The sequence below is a fragment of the Dermacentor albipictus genome, chromosome 4 (genome assembly GCF_038994185.2).
Source record: "Dermacentor albipictus isolate Rhodes 1998 colony chromosome 4, USDA_Dalb.pri_finalv2, whole genome shotgun sequence".
NCBI lineage: Eukaryota > Metazoa > Arthropoda > Arachnida > Ixodida > Ixodidae > Dermacentor > Dermacentor albipictus.
In genome coordinates this window covers 64,170,333-64,187,665 of record NC_091824.1, presented here as the reverse complement: position 1 = coordinate 64,187,665, position 17,333 = coordinate 64,170,333, and the positions used below count along the sequence as shown (strand labels likewise).

The 17,333-nt window shown below is 44.3% G+C and overlaps 2 protein-coding genes across 6 annotated transcripts in view; one reads left to right on the top strand and one right to left on the bottom strand.

Moving 5' to 3' along the window:
• LOC139059120 (uncharacterized) overlaps nt 1-17,333 on the bottom strand; it is a 724,926-nt gene that overhangs the window by 622,871 nt on the left and 84,722 nt on the right. The gene's annotated exons all lie outside the window — the stretch shown is intronic.
• LOC139046708 (uncharacterized) overlaps nt 1-17,333 on the top strand; it is a 208,386-nt gene that overhangs the window by 175,771 nt on the left and 15,282 nt on the right. For all 3 annotated transcript variants that reach the window (XM_070537037.1, XM_070537039.1, XM_070537038.1), the window contains exon 4: nt 14,287-14,471. In XM_070537037.1, the coding sequence (XP_070393138.1) occupies nt 14,399-14,471 (73 nt within the window). In that variant the 5' untranslated portion in view covers nt 14,287-14,398. The remainder of the gene's footprint in view (nt 1-14,286; nt 14,472-17,333) is intronic.

Below are 17,333 nucleotides of genomic sequence, written 5' to 3'. Positions count from 1 at the left end.
GCCTTGCGACAGAGGGCCAGCACATCCTGTATGTACACGACATAGGATTCTGTGGACGTCTGAGCGCGGCACGCAAGTTCTTTTTTAGCTGCCAGCTGACGACCGACAGGTCTGCCGAACAGGTCTCGCATTTTTTCTTTGCAAACATCCCAGCTCGTTAGGTCAGCTTCATGTGTGTCATACCATTGCTTCGCAGTTCCCTTCAGATAAAATATTACGTTTGCAAGCATCATTGTAGGATCCCACCTGTTGTTGTCGCACACTCGCTCGTACATCGTAAGCCAGTCCTCGACGTCGACGTTGTCCGTGCCACAAAATGTTCCCGGGTCCCGTGGGTGAGTGAGGATGACCGTGGGCACGGGCTGCCGAGGCGTTGTCGCTTGTGTCGGTTGATTTGCCATTGTGGCAGCAGGTAGATGACGTCCGCTGCGAAGTTCCGTGGTGGTACCCCGCACCTTCCACCAAAATGTTGCGGGAAGAAAGCAGGCCCACGAGTGTAAAATAACTTATATTTACAAATGATGGATATGGCGTTCAGGCAACCGCCAGACTTCGTCTTTCTCTAGTCCAACTCAACGTCTTCCTTCACTTCACCGTAACAATATATTTGAAATATTTATGATACGCAACATAAGTAGACGCATTATAATCAAGTGATCTCAACGAATGAATGCTGTATAACCAGGCTTCCTGTATGCAGGGAGCACATTCAGGTTATTAGGACGTTAAAAAAAGCCAGATGGAGAGCCTGTTTCAGTTTCTAATCAAAACTCGGAAATTGTAAATTTGTTGCACAAATAGTGGCCAGGGGTGCTATGCAGGATGCGCCGAGTTTCTCGTTCACCCGAGTTTTGCCCGAGTTTGCTCGACGGCAGTCAGTGAACGGAGATAGCGCGGAACGGGCCGAAGGTGCAGGCAAAAAAATATGTAGACAAAAAGTCGCGTATGACAACATGAGCGCACCCTGCGCGGCACGCTGCTTCCACGTTTCACGCGCAGAAGGCTGCACAACGAAACGCGCCAGCGCCGCGTATTGTTATCAACGGATTATCGCAACTTAGCGATACCGTGACTGCCCCGCTGTCTGTCAGCACACTTGCCGTGAGCCGTTTGCCACGCCTTTCCCGGGCGCGTCCAGGGCGTGCCTCATCTTTCGGGCGCTATCTATCTATCCTCCATCGAATGCGAACGGGGTATATGCGGCGCATTCTTGCACCTACACTTTCACTCAAACGAATACGTTAAAATACGACAAATAAAATAACACACATTTTTATTTCTTTAGGTATCTGTTTTTCGTTTTCAATGCTAGAAATTTGTGATGACAAACGGAGATCAAGCAAATTATTAAATTTTGCACTTCTCGCCGTGAGTGGCGACAGGGAGGCGAAAGCTTAGAAGCGGTACATTGAAGCGGGTCGCACGCACGAGGGCGTTCATACGGTGATAAGTCGCCTAGGGGCGCTGCAGTGCTATTCTCAATAAAGTCGGTCATGATCCATGGAGGGTCATGGCCACTCTTTCTCTATTAGGGGAATAGAAACGCAGCGCCGCGGTACGGCTGTTCATCGCAGGCGCTTCACTAGGCTATTAAGGCCCCCGCTTCACCAACTAAAAACGACACAACAGCTGTCGCTGTAAAATGGCGGCATGTTATTTTAGAGTGCGTAGTGACGCAGTTCAGTGAAAATGTACCAGTTCATCTTTGTGCGCGAAGCCTCTGCGATACATTGCGAAACGTGCGTGCTTCCCCAGCGACAGAATTCATCGCTTGTCATCGCTTGCCCAGTGAAGGCGTCTCTGAGCGCATGTACGCAGTATATGAGTGTGTTGTGCAGTCGAAGGTGTTTGCGGATTACCTCTGCTGGAGCCAGCAGCGATCGCAGATGGATATCGTAACGACACCGCAGCACTCGCATTTTGGCAGGTGAGGGCTCTTGTGTGCAGTTATGAAATAAGATTTCGAACGGAGAGAGGTGTTGGAACTGTTGAGTGCGCAGTGCTTGTGATGAAGAAATGCCATTGCACTGGGCCTAGAAGAGCGAGCGATTCTCGGACGCTGATCGTGTTTACGACGTTGTGGCTCCGTTTCATCACCGATGACAGAGCAGCCATCTGAAACGACTGCTGCAATAAGCACTCCTCAGCATCGTCGTCCCCCTCGACGCCTCGACGCCTTGCAAGCAGCTACAGTGACGTGCCGATAATTATTTACTGTGCGCTACGCGCCGCAATGCAGGCAATGAAACCGTGTTGTGCGGCCATCTCAGCCCGAGAAGATGTATGTCAGCGACAGTCAACGCTTTGTTTTTGATAGTGGTGCTCAGTACATCACCGATGACAGTGCGTTGTGCGTGTTTTATGTCGGCGGTCAAGATTGTTGATGCCACTCAGCTCGACACCGCGTCGCTGTTGCCGGAAGATAAGTTGGGCGTGGCCCAACTGTAGTGGGTGCGCGCGCAAAAGTAACATGCCTCGCGCGGGGCGTGACCTCTGGTTTTGATTGACAGGCGAACTCGCGCTAAACTCGTACATCGCGAAACCCCCTCCGAGTTCAACTCGGGAACATGGCGGCGGCAGCAGCAGCCTGTTTCATTGCATCCAGCGGCAGCAAGCGTCAGTATGACCGTCCGGACCCGTTCACCTGCATGACCGACGGGGGTTTCAGCGTCATTTTCGCCTGTCGAAGACATCAGTGTGCTGGCTGTGTGACGAGCTAGGCGAAGACTCTCGTCTGCGGAGACAGCGTGGCAGGCTTCATTCGCTCACCGTCATAGAGCAAGTCATCTGTGCCCTCCGTTTCTACGGGACTGGGAGTTTTCAGGGAAGCGTCGGCGCCGAGCGTTACATCGGACGCCATCAAACTACTGTTAGCAACTGTGTCAGAGATGTGTCTGACGCGCTTATCGATGCGGCAGTGCGTAAGCGGTGGCTAGCTTTCCAGAATACTGCGGCGGAGCGGGCATATATAAAAGAATGCTTCCCACTTCGTGGGAACATTACGAACGTAGTCGGGTGTGTCGACGGAACGTACGTAGGAATTAAGGCGCCTTCAATGTAAGCGTTACTGTGATTAACAGACTTTTTCGCTGGTTGATCACTTTTTGTCGATTGTTCTACTTATCTGTCAGGGTGCCTTCCAAATGGCTCACTTTCTTGGGAAAGGGGTTAAGTATAAATAGATAAATGGATATCACTAATTGTGTGAAGTAACCTATGAATCCTAATCTCATAAAGAACTTGGGGTTCTTCATTGCTGAAGTTACTAAGTACGCACAATGCTGAATTTTGGTCATGCGTAATCTATCGGCCGCACTATGAAACAGCGAGGCATGGCATAATTTGTTGCAGCGCGAGATGTGGATGTTGCACCAAGCCGGTTGTGCCTATGCATTTGTGGCGAAATGAAAATGCATTGAGAATCTTAGTGTGTTGGCTTGCATGAAGAAAATACTTCAGATTGTTTGCTCTGTTCACTGTCGATGCATGTGCCAGAGGTTCAGTGCATCTTTTTTTTGGGGGGGGGGGGGCGTTATTCTGGATGGATAAATTGTATATTTTCGTCTCATAATGGGGCTCTAATTCTTAAGCATTAAAACAATGCACATCCGATACTCTGCAGAACTCTCTGTACGTGAAGATGTCATGAACCACCAAGGCATTATTACATATCGGGAGAAATGTGGTGCAGATGCCAATGAAAAGTGGGTCTTTAACCTACCATGATAAAAATAAAACTTGCAGAGCAAATAGACCATTTGTACAGCTTTAGAGCAATGATTACACAAAACGTGATATGCCCAAACGAGTAAACACTTGCCGCATTGCCAAAGTAGGCTGAGCGACATGCAGCATATATTGGCATTGAACATGTCTCGTAACCATTATTTTTATTGTAAGCCCTCGCTGTCACACCTTTCCCTCCAGCACTCCCTTTACTGAAACGTGGCACTGTCTTTCCATTGGTGTCATGATGATAATGGTAACGGCAGCAGCAAGGCTGGTTAATGCTTGCCTCTTTGATTCCTGTGAGTTTAGTGGTGAAGAATATGGCACGTTCATACATACAGCTGTGCTGCAAAATTTAACATTTGTGATTTTTTGGAGAGCTAATTTGTGTTGGGAAATTTCAAAGATGTGCACCATTGTGGCCTAATAACTAGAGCATTGGTGAGGTTGAAGACGGTGTATTGGTATAGAAGCTTGAAGTTTAATTGCACAACAATTCGACGGGACACAAAGAGAAATACACACAGCAGAATGCTTTGCTGTGTGTGTTACACTTGTTTGTGTGCCGTTGAATTGTTGTGCGATCCAACTTAAAATAGAGCATTGGGCTTCTTTGGTGCAGGACCGAGGAAGTGTGAGCTATTCGACAACATGCCAGTGCCTTGCCACACACTTATGGAAGTCGGAAGGTTTGCAAACAAAGCTTTGCTTTCAAATCCACCTGCTCATGTAATGCAAGCGCTGATTGAAAGAACCATCACACAAAAATAATGGTGAAATCAATGGTCTGTGAAAAGTGTAATTTGTATATAGACACTGTTGACATAATAGGTGCCATACCGGTGCCATAATAGGTGCCATACCGGCCTCAAAATTGTACTGGGCTGAGCAGTTTGTTTCCTATGTGAAGCTCAACCTCCCATTTCATGCTGTGCAAATAACCAAGCTCAGTTTGTTTTGACGTGCTACACAACATTCAGTGTAATCTGTTTTTGATTCTAAAGAAGTGCCAAACACCACCTCTTTTTCAAGGACGTCATGGGAATATTTGGCGAGACCTTTTTCAGCCCCTCATAATGGAAGTGTGGCCAGCCAGCTTTGCTTGGATGCCTTTATAGATTTCTGCTCCTGATCATTGTGTGCTATCAAATTGCAGAAGTCTATGCAACTGGTGCAAGGCATTACGTGTTTCTGTAGTCGGATACAACTTTAGGAGGCTGCGGAATCTGCACTTTAAGGCAGGTGAACACAAGCCTGCACCAATGGGCACGCACTCGAGACTGATATCGTGCCGCCAGACAGACTAATATTGCTCGTTGGAGAGGGACTATTTCTTTAGACGTGTAGGCAATCGGCTGCTGCACTTTGGTCATCTGGGTGGGGCCTCTCCTGTCTTCTGAAGTTTTATCCGACTGTAAAGGATGCTGCTTTTCATACAACACAAAAGGACAAAGTGTACAATTATTTGGCCCATGAAATGGATACATTAGAAGTGTGCTATGCAAGGGTTTAAGATGTGTGAAATATGGTACATGCAATTATAAGACAATGTTAAAGAATATGTGGTATCGAACATGCATGTAATGGCACATTTGAATCGGGGAGTGTTGCAGTCATATGCACAGTCTATAGGTGATAGCATTATTAAGCTCCTGCTGTTTCCTTTCTTCATTGTTAATTACACACACCGTTCATCTTGTGGCTAATGAACACGCACTGTATTCTTGCACATAGAAAGAACAAACAGCATGATGATGTGTATGCTGCATTAGTGTATTTTTTATTTACAGGGTCCAAGAGTGGCACAGGTTGTCTTATGTTTTTGCCTATTTTGAAGGGACACCAAGTGCATGTTACAAGTCTCCTAATATGCACAGCACAATGTTTACTGCAATAATTTTATTCATGTTCTTGAATAATAAACAAAATATTAAACTGAAAGCTCCTTTATAAGGTGCCTTCTGTGGGCTCGACAGGAGAGCAGTGAGGGCACCGATACTACTGTTGCGGAGCAGCCCTCTGGACCTTTGCCACACTCTCAAGAGCACGTGCCTGGCGCTCACCTACTGCCACCAGGCGGTTGAGTGGCTCCAGCAGCAGAATGTTTTGCTGCAAAAAAGTGTATTGGAATGAATCAGCCACGTACAAACCATTATTTACAAAGAAAAATGCTCGTTGCACTATTAGTACTAAGTGCCCTTAAATGTGGAAGCCTCTAGTGTAGTATGCATAGTAAAACAATGCGTTGGGACAACATTGCTTTATTTTTCAAAACTGGGGTTTTCTTTTTCAGAGCCAGTTGTCATGTTGATTAGTGTGCCACCAGCTGAAGTGGCCCCACACCTTCACGAGTCTCTACTGTCAGCACCACAAACATATTTTGTTCGCTGCAAAACAAATGCCTCACCCTACAATCCCGCCTTATACGAGCTAATTGCATCCTATGCCTACAAACATCATATTCTTGTCTCATTACGCAATTTTCTACCATCCTTGGCTGTAGTTCTCTCTCCTTGACATTCATTCTGTAATGCTTATGTAATCACCTGATATGAATTGGCAACAAGTGATCGAATACGTGCATGGCCTGCCTGCCGATTCCTTTCTTTTTTAATCTCAACTAGCATATCAGTTGCCACGGTTTACTACGCCGCTGTCTTCCTGCCTTAATGCTATCTGCAACAATTTTTGTTACTTCGCTTTCTACACAGTCCTTGACATCTCAAGTTTCTTTGTTAACCTCCAGGTTTATGTCCCATATTGCATAACCGGTGGAATGCAATGATTCTAGACTTTTTTCAAGGATATCGGTAACGTGGCGATCACGATTCGGTAATGCCTTCCATGTGCTGTTCAACCCATGAAATTTTTGTATAAGTTTCCTGCTTTATATCAGTACTTGCTATTGATATTTCACTTGGATAAAGATACTCTTCCATAAATTTTGCTAGCTTAATGTCACTCATTAATTTCTGTTGCCTCACCAAGTTAGTGAAGGTTACCTTTATCTTTTCCATATTTTCGCGGGCCCACGTACATGTAAAAGCACGAACACTCGTTGGCTCTCAATGCCTTTCTTAAACTGCTGGACATTCAGTTCGTTACTACGAATGTGACTTAATCCGTTCACTATTATTATGCTAAATATGAAACAGTAGAAATATACTTATTTGCAGTTTGTCGATGCCTCCGTCACTGTGTTAGTTGCGAGATCCATCGTCGGCACCACCTTCTTGTCGCATCGTAGCTATATCGGCTGTCTTCCTTTAGCACACACTATGCAATATTCGTGACGCTCGCAGTCACGCAGAGTGGAGGAACTCGGCGCACTCACAGAAGCAGTACCGGATAAGTTGTTTGTTCAGGATTGTGCCGTGAACAGTAGGTACGCGTTGCGATCTGTAAAACCGCCCAAGCTATTCGCAGTCTTTCGGGGTGCACGGAAAGATTGCTCACGGAGGAACAGAACTATCCAAGAAATAGTGGTCATCGTCGAGCCTGATCACTACGTCGCGCACTGCAAGCTCGTTGTACGAGTTTGTTTACACTGGGCCTCTTCGATGTTTAGCCGCCATGCTCGCCCGATGAATGTGTGTGATGACGCCACCACAGCGTTCCCTCGTGGTATAATGCGAACCGTACTAAATTACAAATTAGTCGAATACACATGCAGTGTACATCTTGTAAGCTTTAAAATGCTTTTAAACCACGTCAAACTAACTAATAATATTGTAATAAATGCATTTGTTTTATAACTCACTTGTGCATGTAATGCACTCGGTGGAACGACAAACAAGTGAAAGAAGGCACGACCATGCACCGACGGTATGATCGCGTGAGCCCCAGTTTGTCGACCGCCCAGAAGGCAACGCCCAAGGAATGATAGCCAGCCAGAGTGAATCTAGATAAACCAATGAAACTGGAGGCTTGTCGAAAGATAAACTGTGTCTCGGTACCATTCGTGCTTTCATCTTGGGGTGTCGCCAGAGCTCGTGAAGATCCCGAGTTTCGCCAAACTCGGCGCATCCTGCATAGCACCCCAGGCCTAAACTTTGTGCGTCGAAGTAAGGCATACAAAGCAAGGAGCTTGAAAACTTTCGCAAAAGAGTAGACATCGTTGAAAGAAATCAGGACAAACAAGAAATTATCAGGCTAAACCAGGACTTGATTTGTACTTCCGCAATAAAGCCGCCGCCTTAACCTAGAAATTCATGGCGTGCCTGTCACTGAAAAAGATGTCCTGTCGAAAGTTAATGATCTTGTGAAGGCGCTCGGTCTGCCTTGTCTGTCCCATTGTGACGCTGAGAGCATGCGCAGATTGCCGTCACGTCAGGGACAAAACCCCCTGTTATATTGATAAGATTTGCTCGACTATCTGTGAAAGCTGCATGGATGGTGAACTGTGCCGAACTAGGGTGGGAAAACGATGGCATTAAGATTTTCGATAACCTGAATGACTTAAAAAAATCTGCTTTGGATGGAAAAGATCTAGGCCAGTGAGCTAAGTTTCAAATTCGTCTGGTCGTCCGATGGAAGGATCTTTGTCAAGAGAGGAACCCGGAGCACCTCCGATCAAAATATCATGTAAAGAATGATTAAACAAGATTGTGTGAAATCTTTCCTAAGCGACTTTTCATAGAATATTTTTTTATTGACAATTCCATGTATAGCGCCGAATCATTTATTAAAGTAACAAAGAGCGCTGATTTTCTTTCTGAACACAGTTTCTCCTTATATGACCTCAACTCGCAGAGTAGGAGGAATAAGGGCGAGGAAAGCGAAAGTGAAGTAGTACACTTAAGCTTTCATTGTGACATTCTGGGTTTGACAAGAACTTGGTTTTCTTCTAACGCTGAAGTAAATAACTTCGAAAGATGCAACAATGTATCTGTCTTTCGGAGCGAAAAACGTGGCGGTAGTGTGTCGCAGTGCATTAAACAAAGTCTTGCTTATGAAACTGAGTCTGATGGTTGCACATTGTGCAGTGACTATGAAATAGTTAGTGCGGTACGCAGTAACATCGCAATAAAACTTGCATACCGACCCCCAGATGGCAATACTGATGTATTTCTTGAACATATAGAAATTCTTCTTCAACGTGGGACTCATAACAAATGTTTTACAGTCCCTTTTGGTGACCTAAGCATAAGTATTTGTAAAAATAGCCCTCTCAGTTAAAGCTGTTAAAAATAATGCTTTTGTATGGCTGTGAAAATATTATTAGTGGCCCCACTAGGATAAGTCAGACATCAGAAACGCTTATAGATATCTATTTCACAAATTTGTTACCTCAAAATGCTTCTATCAGATTGTTTTTAGGTCTCGTGTAAGTGATATATTACCATTATTTGCGCCATTCAACACGTCTAAACGACACGGCCCACCAAACTACATGTACAAAGATATTAACGATGCACTCATTCACCACTTTCGTTCCTTAATGACTTACTGCAACTGGGATGACGTATGCCAGAAAAGTCAGCCCTCGAATACGTACAACTTGTTTATAGAAAAAAATTGCAGGCATTTACAACATTGCATTTCTATATGTATTAGTAAAAAACAAAGAAAACAAAACAAAAAATGAAAGAGATGGGTTATAGGAGCACTCCATAAAAGGGAATAAAGATGAAAAATAAACTGTCTGCGCATTTTTGTACACTAAAAAACGAGATGTTTCAGAATATAAAAGTATGAGAAACAAATGCAACATGTACCTACAGAAGGCAAAAACACATTTTTACCTTTAAGAGTTTTCTAAAATGTTGGATAAGACAAGATTACTTAGGGATTCAGTTAATGGTTTGATAGGTAGCACGAAAGCTACGATCACTGTGGAGTTACATGTAAGTGATATTCACTACAGTGGCAAGTCACTTGCAGATAAGTTTAACTTGCATTTTGTGGATGTCGGCTCATTAGGCAAAATGGCGCAGACGGCTGATATTAAGCTTGCCGAGTCTAACATTCCAGTTCACCGCCCAACTTTGTCTTTTCATATCCTGTTACTGATCTCGCAGTGGCGTCCAATATAGGCCCATTGAAGAACAAATCTTGTCCAGGCGATGACGGTATTACTGCTGTTCCTATTAAGGCTGTTATTGATTCGATTATGGAGCGCATTTGCGATTGAATTTTGTTGATGGGTATACTTCCAGATGATATGAAATAGCCTGTGTAACAGTAATTTTTAAAGGAGGAAATAAAAATGAAATAAATAATTACCGCCCAATATCCATACTACCTATATTTTTCCTCAAGTTGCTGAACATTTGGTATATCAGAGGCTACATTCCTTTAGTAAAAAAAATGTCATTTGTGAAGAACAGTACAGATTCTAGTCTGGTAGATCGACACAGACAGCATTACTGCACATTAGGGGTCGCATGCTTAATAACATTGAAGGAAAGCTTTACACTGCGGGGATTTCTCTTGATTTCCACAAAGCGTTTATTTCCCTAAAGCATGGTATTTTGCCTAGGAAACTCGAAACGTATGGGAATATACATTAGCAATAGAAAACAGTATACAAGGATTCACTATATTAAATTTGACTTGGGTATTTTCAAGTACGGTGTACTGCAACGGTCAATCCTCAGCCCCTTACTCTTCATTCTATGCATAAATGACATGGTAGATATGCATTTCCCTCCACGCTTTGTCATGCATGCAGATAATACGAATGTCTTCTTTTTCTAGGGTTAATTTCCAAGAAAGTGAGCAAAAATCAAACTGCTGGTCAGGCGAACCAAAAACATGGCTCAACGCCAATCAGTTAGAATTAAACATAACGAAAATTCGTGCTCTTTCGCCCGAAAAATAAGCCACCGGGTAACAATGTATCTTAGCAATTTAATAATTAAAGCATTACACAGACGCAATCACATCAATTTCTTGAAGTGTGTTTCCGAACTGATCTGAGTTGTTGTGAGAATGTAGATACCTTTCGAGTTCAAACATCAAGGTCTATTGTTCTGATTCGGCTTTTATGTCATCTTCCGGGTAGTGTTAAATGATGGCTACACTTTTCTTTTATTCATTCTCAACTTATGTATTGCGTTTTAGTTCTGGGAAACCTGGTACAAAACGGGTGCCAACAAGCTCTATTCCCTCCAATAGTGTGCTCTAGCTCTAATAAATTACACAAGCCATAACGATACATCACTATGTCGTGCACAAAATGTGATGCTGTTTTTGGATTGCTACAAGTATCAACTAGCAGCGCTAGTATTTAGGAAAATAAAACAAAATTCTGAACTGTTCACTCAAATGTTATTGAACATAAATATTTCGCATAACCTGCCTGTTCTAGCACTTGTTTCGCCAAATGTAGCACCAACTATTGAATGCAGTTAATAAATAATAAAATTATTGCACAATACAATAGGCATTCTGAAACCACAGAATATGCAAAAGAAACCACTAACATATTGCAATTGAGGAACGATTTACCCACGTGTTAAAAGATAAACTATTTGCTTGTACCTAGAACCGAAACAACGAGTACAATAAGTTCTTTTATACCATGTGCATAAAGTTAAGTACCAATCCGTATTGCCACACTTGTGAATATTTCGTTCTATTTGCTAATTGCTTGCTTTATGTAAATGTGCCCAGTGTTTTGTGTGCTTGATCTTTTTATTTTGACGGTGATGGTGTGCCTAATCTTCTCTGTAGATAGTATATTGTTTGTTCTTTGTTCCGCTTTGCTGTACCTGTCCGAAGTGCTGCACTAAGGGTAGGCCCAGTCAGGAGACAGACTGTATTCTTTTCCCTTTGTTCGTGGGCATTTCTTTAAATGTCCGAATAAATACGAAATAAAAAAAAGAAAAAGCCCGCAAAAGCTCTAGACACTGTAAAATGAGTGCCCGTAGTATTTCCCTGCATTAGTCTACGCTTCGTGGCTTACTGAAGCCATCCTTTACAGCTTCCACGGATGTAGAATATTACGTTTTGTTCTTCTTCACTTTTTGCAATCACGTCTGGTGTAAGAAATTTTATAGGTTTAAATTTTCTTCCCGCTTTACCAGTGAGGCGCCAAAATTCAGTGAAGACCTTACTAAGTATACTCACGGTTGTTGTTCTGGCTGAAATCCACTGTGTTAACGCTTCCGTGAACGAGACAGGTAATTATTCCGCACTACGATCCAGCAGAATGAAAAAAAAAATGTCACTTTAGCAATGCAGCGCACCAGTGCACAGCTACTCAAAAATTCACTCCCAAAGAACAGCGGCTGCGAAAATGAGAAAGCGCAGTTTGCTGTCATCAGCTCCTTGGGTGCTCAACGACCTGCCGGTGGTGAATTTTTAAGGCGATCAAAGGCATTGTCATTCCTTGCACATAATCCGATTATCAGACCAGTTGGACATTTCACAGTGTCCAAGTCTGGGATGGATCCTTCAAAAAATGAATAAATAAAGTAATTCTGACACTGTGCCACTGCGCGAAGAATTCGTCGAGGATTATGAGTCAGCGCTTTAGAGACGTTGTGTAGAAGACGTTATTGAATGGTACGAAGGTGAGAACGTTTTTGTTTCCAGCATTGCGAAACATTTTTGAACGTCTGCCGAAATAAAGGATTAGAGGAATTCTCGAGTAAATAAAGAAAAAGAAGTTATTACACTTGAGGAACGACTGCTCGTTATCTTGAGATCGGAATGAGTAAGGAGCAAATAGTTATTAGCTGCCCGTGCACCAAGTCTGTCTGAATAATACCGTGACAAGGCGCCAGAAAGAGTAATACCTCTTAAAGCCTGCTTTCGTAATCCCTGCCCGAACGCATTAGTGATATTTCATTTAAAATAAGCAATGTGTAAGACATCTGCGTGCTCGTGCAAAAAATGAGAGTTTTCGCGTCCTGGAAATCTTAGATGAAATCTTAGACGAGATCAGTGTTAAAATTTTATTCCGACGTCAGATAGGCTATTTCTAAAACATCGCGAAAAGCACTCGAGGGCGTTTATTTTTGCATTATGAAGAAGCGATAGAAAATGTCAAATGGCGCCAGTTATCAAGCAGGCTCATGTTCGTAACCCTGAACTTGAAGTGCCGCATACGGCAGTTACGCTTGGTTTTACAAATAGCCTAACTGCATTTATGCGTGCAACTACCCCAGTTATAGCAATAAACAGTGAAATTTTATGCATGAGCAATTAATTTTTTGCTGTGCCATAACTAGGTTCAAGCTCAAAGACACTTAGCATGCCCTCGTAACAAGCGCAGTCTGCGTAATAGTGAATGGGTAAGTGCTTCGTACATTGCGAAACCGATTCAGACTGTTTCAATTTTAATTAATATTTTTTTTCGCCGCATAATAACTCCTACTCGAAATTCCCGTTTCTCGGAAATTAACGCAATCTTTATACCATCCTCGTGACTTCTCACTGCTGCTCGTCATTTTTTTTTCTTCTGGGCAAGGAATGAATATGGATTATGGTCGGAATTACAACTGCGTGCAGGACATCGACATACTTTCCTACTGGATATAAGAAAAAAAGACAACAATTGCGACTCTGTTCTCGTCTCTGGCGCAACTTCTCATTGGTGCAAAACTTGAAAGAAGTAGTGCGCCGCAGACGTGGACGCTAACAAAAACACGGCTTTTGGTTTACAAAGTAGGCACATAAAAAAATACCCGTAAATTTTGCGTCGAGCTTTGCTGCTTACGCAGCACAGGAATTTTACCTGGTCCAAAAGAAAGTTAATTAGAGGTATGCGGTAATAACTTTTGAAATTGCTCTTAGAGAACACAGACGGCAACTAACGGTTTATGTGAATGCAAGGCGTCCGCGCCATTCCACCACGGAAGTTGATTTCGGCAGGCCTCTCTTTAGCTGACCTGTAATTATAGTTGTGGTAAAAAGTAACACCAACCAGGTTAGTTAAGTAGTTAACGTAAGAGTACGTACATATTTTCATAAGCGAGCGGTGGTTATTCTCAGACTAATGCGTCTCGTGCCTCGAGGGCGCCTACCATTTTCGACACGCGAACAAATTTTCGCTGGTGTACTGCCAGCATGCTTCTTCACGGGCAAAAATTGCTAAATCACATTGTGAAGGTTTTTCTATAACAAACGTGATTTTTCTTGTACTAGCATGGCCATGCATTTTCTCATACCTAAAAAGGAAGAGCTATGCGCGTTAATTTGAATGGTAGATGCAGAGGGAGAGAGACAAAACGGGAGAAAATACAGGGAGCTTAGGCAGTGTAAGCACCGACTGGCTGACTGTCGACTCCCCATGAAAATTGTCATACAATTTTCCACTGTGATGGCTGGGTGATAGATGGGGGCTGATTACTGGCTGGTAACAGCAGTGATGGTTGGGTAAGCTGCCCTTACCCTGCCGTCACTGCTAATGCCACTGAAATTTCTGATGGATACAATACGAGAGCTATGACCTTAACAATACTGTGTCAATTAACAAAGCGTGTTCGTAACATTATCGCTAAAGGAGACGCTAAGAGCTCTACTAGTGAAGGCAGGAATGACATACAACGCAAAGCTGTCCCCAGACTCAGGAGTGGCCCTTAGTTTTGTTTTCCCTATTTTCTCCAGCAGGTGGAATCTGATCTTGTGACGGGTGGCGGGAGGAGGAGGAGGAGAAGAGGCCCCTGCATGAAGGAGAGTGAGCAAGAACCCGGCGCCAGGCCCAGGCCGATCTGATGTCATGGCGGGCCCTTGCCAGAGGCCCACGGGCGCTAAGGCCGTCGCACGGGGAATCCTCATCGCTTGGCTACACGGTGCGTTCTGTAGGACTATGTAAACTATCCACAGAAAAAAAAAACAGGATCATTTTTTTGTACCATGTTCGTGTTCGTTCAGTCAGAAGACTGAGTGAGCAGACCTTTTAACGTGTAAGCTGTAGCTGCATATATACACTTTTGTAAGCAAATATTGTTGTCCACCAAACAGTAGCACGAAGCTACAAAGTCAATTATTTTTAATCTCTATGTGAAAAGGAGTAGCCGGCGCCACATAGAGGCTACAACACGTCCGAAGTACCATATAATATTAATAATAAGAAAACTCATGCAGGTTTAACAATAAGTCAATCAATGTTTACTGGTGCGAAAGCGTCAAATGGCCCATTGAGCGAAAAGGTCGGCGCCTGTCCTCTGTAACAGCGAAACGGCACTTAACCTCGCATTGCCATTGGCTACGGCACAGGTCACGAGCGCGCCTCGATGGAGTTCCCATTGGCTGCAACGCCACGCCGCAAGCAGAGCCTGGACTGAGCAGAGCGGGCGAAAGGGAACGCCTTCTGTGCAATAGCGCACCAGCTGTTGCTTGAGGGGAGAGGGCATCGCCGCGACGCCACGTCACTATCGCTCTCGGCACGAGCGCTCCTCGCAGGAGCAGAGTGACAGAGCGACGGTGAAAGGGGACACCTGGGGTGCGAACTTGTACGCGTTCCAAAATAGAACGGAGGTGGTCCGTTCTATCGAGCCGCACACAGTTGGTCAGTTTGAACGGTGACGAACGCCATGACGTCAATTGTGAAGTGATATCTGCTGTCAATCATTTCGTGTTTTCTGCTATCGGACGAACGCAATGGAACGGACCGCCAATTTCGCGACGGAAAGAACGGACCGCCTCCGTTCGAGTTTGGAACGCGTACAAGATCGCACCCCTGCTGGGCGATAGCGCGCCAGGGGCTGCGTGAGGGGCGAGGGCATCGCCGCGACGCGTCGCCCGATAGGCATAGCCACGCCGGTGGCCTCGGGCGTTGGTGCCGCATGCTGCTGCTGGTTGCTGGCTCGGGCTGCGCGTACCTCTACGGTGAATTACTCGCAGCGGAAGACTTGGAACAACCGGTCAGCGCCATTCAATTGGACATAAATGCTTTTGCAGTCGAAACTTATGAAAAGCGCTTAGGTGTCCTCGGCTTTTAACCACAAATACATACGTAAACGTGGTAAGACGTTCATGCAAAATAGAGTCCCAAGGTCAAAGACCGATGGGAGAACTATTTCATCTAGGAATCCCTTGCGTAGCTGGAGGGCCGGCTTCACGCCAGCGCAGGGGGGATGTTGTTTCAAAGCGAAGCCTTGTTTGCGAACTCTCCAGGAATTTACTGTCCGTTGCTGCTGGTGCTGTCTTGCCGAATAACGTAAAAAAATCACAGGATCTCTTATGTTAGTCGTAAGACGACATGAACGCGAAAGCTCAAGTGCCGATGTAATAAAGATGGACGCATGATGTACACATCCCCCTTAATTCGCTTAGTCTACTTCGCTTAGGCATCCCTCTTAATTCGCTTGGTCATTTACCTTAATTCACTTCGTGTACTAGGCTTAGCCATCCCTCTTAATTCCAAAGGTCGAGAGTTCGACTCCCGACTGATGTCGTGGGTTCGAGTGCCTTAATTATATGTCTTAATTGCACGTGCCTAAATAACTTTGCCTTAATTACCACTGAGGCTCGGCCGGAATGGATCAGGGAGGTCGCGGGCGCGTGCCTGCTGCCGGTGGTTGGCAGGGACCACTTAATTAACACTAAAGGTGGTGGGTTCAACTGCCACCAAAGGTGTAGGGCTCGAGTCCCACCAAAGGCCGAGAGTTCGACTACGACGAATGGTCGTGGGTTGGAGTGCCTTAACTCCATCTCGATTAACTGTGCGTGAATTAACTTCCCATTCATTAACACCAATGGTCGTGAGTTCGAGTGCCTTAACTGTATCGCAATTAACATCGCCTTTATTAACACCCAATATGATTGGTTCGAACTCCCACCAGAGGTCAAGCGTTCGTAGCCTTAATTAACACAAAGGTAGTCGGTTGGACTCCCACCAAAGGTCGAGGGTTCGTAGCCTTTTTGGTACCTTTCACGTCTTCGACGCGTTTTTCGATCAAGGTCGGCTGACCGACGAGACGTATCAAGACTTTCGCCATAATGGAAGGGGGATTCTTCCTCGGACAACGTCGAACATTCTCTGGCACGTTTCTCTGTTGGCCAAACGGAAAACAGCTTTCCTGGCAGAAATCCCTAAGTTTGTTGAACGTGCAGGACAGAAAATTCACAATCTGGTTAAACAAATAAAAGAATGAAATGTAAAGCAGCATATCAGCGCCTTTGTGCACCTTTGAAACCAAGAAAAATAGTACTTTGCTATGCGAGTTCTTATAAAAAAAAAGTAAAATATATCGGATGGCGTCGCATGACGAGTCAAGTGAAACGAACGCGGGTTGTTCCGTCGTTTACGCTGCTCGCTGTGTTGAACGTAAACCAACTGGGCCAGTATAGAACGTTCGCGAAAAACATTTTCCTGTATGAGGGGAAAAAAGTTTTTAATCTTCCATCACTTCAGTGCATGAATAATTTCATTTTTTTTCTTTATGTAAATAATACTCTTCTTGATACCAACAACATTAAGTAAATATTTACTGATATCCGAAATGTTGGTGATTATTTTCTCGGAAGGAAAGAAAATGATTGCTGATATACCGAGAATAAAGCCCTCATACTCCTGTTGTCTAGAAATGTTTAAGCGACGCTGCCTTGTTTGTTGCAAAACACAATTCAAAAGGTACCCATCCTTTCCAAGTGCCCCTGTGTATTCATAATTTCGTATGCATGTACAGAAAAAAAGCTGCACTAAGACC